An 8,907-nucleotide genomic window follows, 5' to 3' on the forward strand; every position below is an offset into this window, starting at 1 on the left:
CATCCCGTTAAGAAATAATTAAGAATAATTTAAGGGGTTGCTATAGATCAGCAGTCCCCAACATTTTTGGCACCAGGGACCAGTTCTGTGGAAGCCAATTTTTCCACAGACTGGGGGGGTGGGGGATGGTGGGATGGCTCACTCGGTAATGCGAGCGGTGGGGAGCCATGGGGAGCGGCAGACAAAGCTTCACTTGCTCGCCCGCCACTCACCTCCTGCTGTGCCGCCTGGTTCCTAACAGGCCTCAGACTGGTAGCTGTCCAAGGCCCAGGGGTTGGGGACCCCTGCTATAGATTGTTTGTGTTCCCCCAAATTCGCATGTTGAAACCTAATTCCCAGTATGCTGGTGTTTGGAAGTGGGGCCCTTGGGAGATGATTGGTTCATGAGGGTAAAGCCCTTATAAGTGGGATTACTGCCTTGTAAAAGAGACCCCAGAAAGCTCACTTGCCCCTTCCACCACGTGAAGACATAGACATCTGTCCACGAAGCAGAAAGCGGGCCCTCACAGACACCAAATCCGTCAGCACCTTGATCATGGACTTCCCAGCCTCTAGAACCATGAGAAATAAATTTCTGTTGTTATAAGCTACCCAGTCTCTGGTATTTTGTTATATCAGCCCAAACAGACTAAGACAAGGGTGGATTTACATTAACCAAGCTCCCAAAGGCTAAGATGTAGAAAACCACAATGCCAGTTTGTTTATTTCAAATGATACCCCAAACCATAACAGAATGTGTATGCTGACTATGGTCCACCCATACACATATTTACGTGAGACATAAAAGTATTACTAGAAGAAATGTTATTATTGATTGAGTGTGGAATCACATATAGCAAGGGGATTTAGTTGGACTGTCCGTCATTGAGCCCTCAGAGGTATATGCTTTTCTCTCCACTTCCAGGGACAGACCCACCACACTGGCAAGCAGCTCAATCCTAGGTCAGGTTGCCCTGTGCGTGGATGAAGACCACTGGTGCTGGCCTCTGTCCCTCAACATTTTCACGTTTCTATGGCTGACCAACTGCCATTACTTTCCTTCTTTACATCGATAACCTTTCATCATATAACAGACAATTCTGCAGCCATTCAGGCACTAGAAGATGGAGGGATTCACATTTTCTCCACCCCAGCCTACCTGAGAGGAGCGACACATTATCACCAATAACTGTGGCTAAAGGATAGTGGTGAATCTAGGAGGGGGTGATTTAAAAGACAAGATGATTCTATTATGGTTGTGGTCGGGAGATAAGCCCACTACTGCCGCCATTTTAAGAATTAAAATTTAAGGCAAAGGTACACATTTCTAATGTAATTTATGAAATGTGTTTAGAAGTCCAACTGTCAGAATTATTTCCCTATGTTCAAATTTTAACAGGGTACCTCATTTTTGCCTCCAAATCTTGCCTACCTGCAAGAACATGGGAATTTTGGGCGTGAATTTGGAAATTTATTTTCTTCCATCGAACTGGATAACGTAACGGTTGGGTATGCTAGCTTTAGAGGCAGAAATCAGCCAGCTGACTCCATCTCAGGAGCTTTTGATTATCCTTTTCACTGACTGACTTACACACAACCACTCAGGGGTCTTTGTGAATTTGCTCCCATAACTCACCTATTTTGTGGTCTTGAGGACTACTTCATTTTCTGCTGCCCTTTCTTCTAGAGGACGGATAGACCAGCCACTAACCTTCCTCCAGTTTCTAACCAGAGTATAGAGCCATCTAATTCTCTGTGTTTTCTGGAATTTCCATTTATCACACTTGGCATTTCTTTTTTACTTCTCAACTGAAAGTCAAGCATAAGCTTTCCCTGACCTTATACATTTATAAGAGTTCTGGTATCTTTCAAACATTCAATTTAATTGGTGTTAAAATTGTGAAATTGCAGTAAATTTACATTAACACTTTCTCCTCTCCCTCTCTCTTTTTAAAAAAAAATGTTAATGTGTGATCTTTAAAATAAATGTGCATATTACTCTTACCAGTTGGTCTCTCCACCTTTCTAAATACATTGATTATTCCCCCCTCAAGAATAATACTCTCTTATTTTGAATAACAATAAAAATAACAATTTACAATAATCTAACTTTGCTATGACAGTTATATAAGATGACTCAATGTCCATTAACTGGAAACAAAATTTCGGACAACTAGGTGTCATTTCATTAGAAAATTCCCATCGTGGTTACTTATTTATATGTTTATTTTCGTTCTTCCTAGAGTTAGGCGTATTTCAAGATACAGCTACAGAAATACTAAATTCTCTTCCTTGTTACCAGTACACGGTAAGGTGTTTAACGTAGGGAACTGCTCAGAGAATACATCTGCATATTGTCACGTAGCATGACAAGATCATTCACCAGAGGATGTCAATACCATTTTAAGTCAATGTGTAGTGTTCACACTGAGTATCTGTCTAGCCATCATTCACACAATTGTGAAACCCACCTAGGCACACATCAACTGTGTGTTCGTGCCACACCATTTCCCAAGCTGCTGAGATGGGCTCAGCACAATCTAATTCAGAAGCACCTCACCGGTATCACGACCAGCAAGGTCAATTCTAGTTGTTCAAAACCAGATTTGATATAGGACCTGCTGTACACTGGCTCAGTGGCAATTTCTCAAGGCCGGAAAAAGAACTCCACAGCGCCACCAGTTGTCAAGAATGGTAGCACCTTTTATTTCGAATGACTCGTACAAAAAGTCCAGAAAGCAATAAAATGTTAGCATTCAGCCAGCCCATTTCATAGATCTGTCGGCCCAGTCTTATGAGAAAGTCTTGTTTTTGGCAGTCTAAGGCTGAACTCTCATGACAGGCCTTGTCTAGAAATTGGATTTTACTTATTCTCGGTCTCATTCAGAAGTCCACTTTTCACAAATGAAGTCCAATGATGCTAGCACTCAGCCCCTTTTTGTTAATGCAAGATCTCCGCTCATGACCTTCCCTTCAACACCTCCACTAAATCTCTTTGGGATTTTTTATGGAATTTCCAGGAAGATCAGGAGCTCTTGAGCATTCAGGACAATTATACTGCCGTTTCCCTCAGAGACAACACTGCTAGCCCTGCTGACGGCGGCCCAGAGCCCTCAGGAGGTAAAGCTGGGTCCTAGGTGGTGTTGGAGGGAGAAGCTTTGAGTGTGTGTATGGGTGTGTGTGTGTGGTTTGGTATGAGTGGTGTGTGTGAAGTATATGGTGTATATGTGTGGTATGTACGTGTGATGCACGTGGTGCATGTGGTGTGTGTGTGTGATGTGCAGTGTGTGTACATATGTGTGGTGTCAGGGAATGCGTGTGGCTCCCTGTTCTCAAGCCCCCTGGCTGCATCACATCTGCCCCTTGAACCTCCGTGAAATGGATGAAATTGCCACCACCCCTTTCTCTACTCAGGCTCCAGACCAGTCCCTCAGGTCCAGCTGGGGAGGAATGCAATGACATTCCCCTAAACCTGTAACTTCTCATTCCCTTGTCTCCCTCTCCAGGGGCCATGCAATTCTCCCCACAACCAAATCCCAGTATTCCTAAGCCCCCAAACATACCCACGGATACAAGGAGGGCTGGGGAAGGGGATAACCCAATACCAGAGAGATGCACCTGAGTCTCAGTTCCTAGGACTGTGTTACATCAATCTACCCATTACTAAAGAAATTTAATTCTTCAGTAAACAATCTTGTGCTCTTACCATGTGCTCAACAACGAGCTAGAGCCTGAGGACATAATCATAAATAAGATGAGAGGTGTCTATGGGCACTGAACTCGGCTTAAAGAGAGATACACACAAGGAAGAGGCATTTACAATCCTGGGCTCTAGACACTTGGCAGGAGGGGCAGGGTCCTAATAGAGGACAAGGAGAGAGACATTAACCCTAACGGGGCCTTGCAGAGGCTTCCTGGGAAAGGGGACGTCCAGGTGGTAGAAATCTGACTGACCAACAGAGATGTAGGAGAGGGCTTCAGGTAGAAGGCCTGGAACACTGAAAAGTTAAGTGAATTTTAATAAGCCCAGAGAATAAACCAACAACTGGGCATTTAAAAAATGGGGATAAAAACCAAACTAGGGAAAAAAAAAAATACCAAACTAGGTCAATTTTCCTCAAAACATGGTCCAAGGACTACCTGAAAAAGAGTCCCCCACTGTGCTTGTTTTTGAAAAAATGCTTTTAGTTGCTCTCCAGATTTATTCTCTTTGAATCAGGGGCATAGGAATGTGCACTTTAAACACATTTTCTAGGTGGTCCTTCCCAGAGTAAAGTTTGAGAACCAATGGACCAAATCAAGCGAGGCTGGGTGAGGCAATTTCTAGAGTTTGGATTCTTCCTGAAATAAATGTGAAGCCTTGTTACTCAATGCAGTGACATAATTAAGAAGTGTGTTTTTGATAGCTCACTAGAGAAGCAATTTAGAGAACGGACAAGTTGAGCAACAGAGAGATCTCTCTGCCCATTTTTAGCTGCGATCATTATGTTGAAGTTCAAGATCTCAGCATATTTAAATATATGGATTACCAATTATACACCCAACTAAAATCCTATCCAGCCACATTCTCCATTTCTGTGAGCCTGCTTTAGGGTGGTCAACTGTCCCATTTGCTCAGAACTGAGGGATTTCCCAGGATGTGGGACTCCAGTGATAAAAACAGAAAAGTCCAAGGCAAATTGGGACAAACTGGTCACCCTATAATGACAGAGAATAACCCCCATAATAATCCATCAGATCACTGAGAGTTCTCAATACAGTACTCTGCTTTTTAAAATTCTGAGATTAAAAGAAACTTTCTGAAAGAGAAAAAAAAGGTATTAAAGAGAATGGAATTAAAACAATTGTTTGTAGTTGAAGAAAAATAATCTCAAGCACACTGTTGCTTGAATGCAAATTTAAAACAGAAACAAAAATTCTGGCAGCACCTTTTAATCTGTAAGAACAGAGGCTCTTAAGCATGATGTTGCAATCAGTAGATGGGTATGTTGCAAGGAAATTGTTTTTTACTACTCATAATTAAAGGATTGAGTTTGTAAATGATTTACTCTTAAAAATACAGAAAATCAAGGTTAGCTCACTTGCATTCTGTTATACTTTCTTCAGCAGGAGAGAGAGTGGTGGAGTTATGGCGTACATGCCCAGAATAACAAACAGCCGAGTTGGCTCAGTGATTCACTTTGGACAGAGGAATATACATCCTCCACCATTTCTCTACAGAGGAAAAGAGATTGAGAAGCACCACTTGAGTGGTAACTTGATAAGTCAGTTCGACATATTCAAACTTTAAAAAGGAAAGAAAGAAGAAAAAATAGAGGAAAAGTTTAAATACTTTTACTTTAAATGCCCAGTTGTTACACCAGGACAGTTTTTACCCAAATGTTGGTACTACAGTTGATTTTAGATGGTATAAGGATAAAACATTTTAAATTGTAACACACTAGTACTTATTTTGCTACTAAGTAATGAAAAAGTATATAATTAGTATATCAAACCTGTCATTTCATGCATATTGTTGCCTAAGATGAGGTTAAGCATAAAAATAAGTCAATTAAAAAGGTATAATAGGGCTTCCCTGGTGGCGCAGTGGTTGAGAGTCCGCCTGCCGATGCAGGTGACATGGGTTCATGCCCCGGTCCGGGAAGATTCCACATGCCGCGGAGCGGCTGTGTCCGTGAGCCGTGGCCGCTGAGCCTGCGCGTCCGGAGCCCGTGCTCCGCAACGGGAGAGGCCACAGCAGTGAGAGGCCCGCGTACCGCAAAAAAAAAAAAAAAAAAAAAAGGTATAATAAATAAGTGTATATGGGTGGTAGACAGCAAAAATTTGTGAAAGTGGTAGGGGGATGACTCAAGTGTGGGAAATGTTATACTTGTCTAAGTCAAAGCAGAGAAAAATGCTACATCTTTATTTTACAAAGATTAAGAGCAACAGAAATTTCACATTTCAAAACTAAGTTCCTCAATTTGTTGAACACTAGAAACTTCAGCTCATATATTTCTACCACTTGAAGTTGTCAGGTCTGAGTTAATTTCCACAACAACTGTCCAGTTTTAAAAAATCAAATAAAAGAAAGCAAAATAACAATAGAAATTTATAATTACAATTTCAGCATCAATCCAATTACAGGGAATCTAATTTTCCAGCAACTGTGTGTCATGATCAAAATATAATAGCAGCTCATATTTTCAACCTGATTACCTAAGTGGATATCATCCACCTAAATAGGCCAGAAAATAAAACCTTTTGAGTCAAAGACAAAGAAAAACAGAAAATCATTAAAAAATAAAAGTGCTTTGTCTATTGTATATATAGCTCATCTCTCCCATAGATGTTAAGATACAAGAATTTGCTTGGACAATAAAACCCATGGCATTTGTTAACTATGATTTTAAATCATTCCTGATACTTCTCCAAGTATCTTAAAAGTTCTTCCAAAACCCTATTGCAAAACTCTAAAATGCAAAAAATAAGCTTTAAAATGCCTGCTGTCAGATTATATTTTCTCTCCTTTACAATCTATTTATCATGAGACCACATTTTCAGTTGAACTCTCTGCTTTATAATTTGAATAAGTACAGTTCTCCTGGATTTAAGCAAAATATATCAGACTGGACTTTTATGCTCCAAAATGTATTTTCTTAAGTTAACAGGATTTTTCTTCCTGGAGAAGGTACCATTTCTTAAAATAAAATAAAACAAAATAAAATAAAAACATAAGTCATTGAAATTCAACCTATTACAGGTTGGTTTTCTCAATGGCCCCTGTGCTATTGTTCAGTTACAGAAATGATGCTTTCAAGATCTATAGGAAGTCAGCAAACTATAGTTCTGAATCCCTTATTTATTAGTTTACTGCTAATAAAGTAAACTTCAATGTTCCTATGGGGTAAGAAAGCTCCTGATATCAGATAATCACAGAGAAGGATCTGAAAGTATCCTTGAGGATCTGGTTTTATATACATATCTTCATCATAAATAAGGTCTCTAAGAAATATTCTTATCCACTAACTACAACAGTCTCTCTTTTTCTAGAATAGTATGACATAATAGTAAAAGATGCCAAGTGTTGAAAGTGTTGGTTTGAATTCCAGCTCTCTTTTCCTCATCTGTAGAATAAGGATTATAATCGTACCTGCCTCATAAGGTTACTGTGAGGATTAAAGAGTAAATGCATACGAAGAACTTAGAAAAGTGTCTACCACGCAGTTTATTCAGTAAATTAGCTTTTATCATAAGCACTAGCCCATCACTCACTACCCTTGTACAAGCTGCCATGGACTTGACTGGAATCACTATTCTCAAAGACCCATTTCCTCGGAAATACTCTGGGGAAATACTAACAGGAGGTTTTATTTAAGGCAGCCAATGTGCACCCAATGTATGATGATTAGACTAGACTATCCTGGAGTCTTTCTCAACTTTGAAATTAAATTAATACAGGGTGCTATTAAAGGAGAGTGAACGGGCTTTCCTTTAATTTCCTACACCTGCCCATTCTTGGTCTCACATCCCCAGTATTGTGCTCCGTAGCAGGGTAAAAGGATTACTTACCTTTTAAAAGTGGCAGGAGGGCTTCCCTGGTGGCGCAGTGGTTGAGAGTCCGCCTGCCGATGCAGGGGACACGGGTTCGTGCCCCGGTCCGGGAAGATCCCACATGCCGCGGAGCGGCTGGGCCCGTGAGCCACGGCCGCTGAGCCTGCGCGTCCGGAGCCTGTGCTCCGCAACGGGAGAGGCCACAGCAGTGAGAGGCCCGCGTACCAAAAAAGTAAAATCAAATAAAAGTGTCAGGAGATACTCAGGAGGATCTCCAAAACCAGACTGAAGACTACACAAACCGAGACGGCGCCCACGTCTCCCGCCGCCGCCGTGGGAATAAAAACATCTTCCCCAAGTGCCGGAAGCCAGCTCGCGCCGACCGCAGCGCGCCACTCTGCGTCCTACCGCGCGGAGGCCCGACGAGTGTCATCGCGAGACCAGCTCGCTGAAATGGCCGCAGCCAGTCAAGGAAACTTGGAGGTGAATTTTGAGTCACTGGACCTTGCAGAACTTGCTAAAAAGCAGCCAGGGTGGTGCAAGCTGTTTGGGCAGGAATCTGGGCCTTCAGCGGAAAAGTATAGCGTGGCAACCCGGCTGTTAATTGGAGGGGTCACTGGATGGTGCACGGGTTTCTTATTCCGGAAGGTTGGAAGGTTGGCTGCCACAGCTCTGGGAGGTGGATTTTTCCTGCTTCAGCTTGCAAACCATACTGGCTACATCAAACTGGACGGGCAGCGGGTAGAGAAGGATATGAAGAAAGCCAAGGAACAGCTGAAGATCCGCAAGAGCAACCAGATACCTACGGAGGTCAAAAGCAAACTAGAGGAGGTGGTGTCGTTTGTGAAGAAGAATGTTCTAGTGACTGGTGGATTTTTCAGAGGCTTTCTGCTTGGTATGGCCTCCTAAAGAGGATGACTTCACTTCCTTATTCCTGGTTTTTCCAGCCAGCAGCCTCTTCACTCCATCATAGGATAGCAAGTCTCTCCTCTTGGTCCTCTTCTCCCATGCCTTCCTCCCTGCCGTGGCGTATCTGAATGGCTTCTGTAGGCATCTGTTGGTACAAGTGGATAAACGCCCCACCATGACCTTGACGGCAACGGAGGAGACAGTAGACATTAACTCTTCTCCCACCACACTCCCCCCTTGACTAATCTCTAGGTCAGCAAGAATATTCCTTTCTCTTCTATGTAAGATACTTACCAGAACAGGGTACAAGATGGCTCACCATGGAGCATGAGTGGATCCTCAAAGGTTGTCCCAAACTTGATTAGGAAAAGAAATAACAAGCATGTAAGATACCTTACTATGTTCTGCATGGAAAGGAACTGAATACATTTGCCTTTAAGCATGAAAGATTTTGGTATCTTGGTGTCTACTTTCTTTTGTAGTAGA

General features: G+C 42.2%; 1 protein-coding gene across 1 annotated transcript; it reads left to right on the forward strand.

Annotated features, from left to right (window-relative positions):
* Window positions 1-7,863: 7,863 nt before the first annotated feature.
* LOC309971894 (FUN14 domain-containing protein 2-like) lies at window positions 7,864-8,421 on the forward strand (the record flags this gene model as incomplete). The annotated part of the gene is made up of 1 exon (XM_082855315.1): window positions 7,864-8,421. The coding sequence occupies exon 1, from the start codon at window positions 7,966-7,968 to the stop codon at window positions 8,419-8,421; it is 456 nt and encodes a 151-aa protein (XP_082711441.1). The 5' UTR covers window positions 7,864-7,965.
* Between the last annotated feature and the right edge of the window lie 486 nt (window positions 8,422-8,907).

Source organism: Leucopleurus acutus (genome assembly GCF_964270905.1).
Source record: "Leucopleurus acutus genome assembly, chromosome: 15".
NCBI classification, from domain to species: Eukaryota; Metazoa; Chordata; class Mammalia; order Artiodactyla; family Delphinidae; genus Leucopleurus; species Leucopleurus acutus.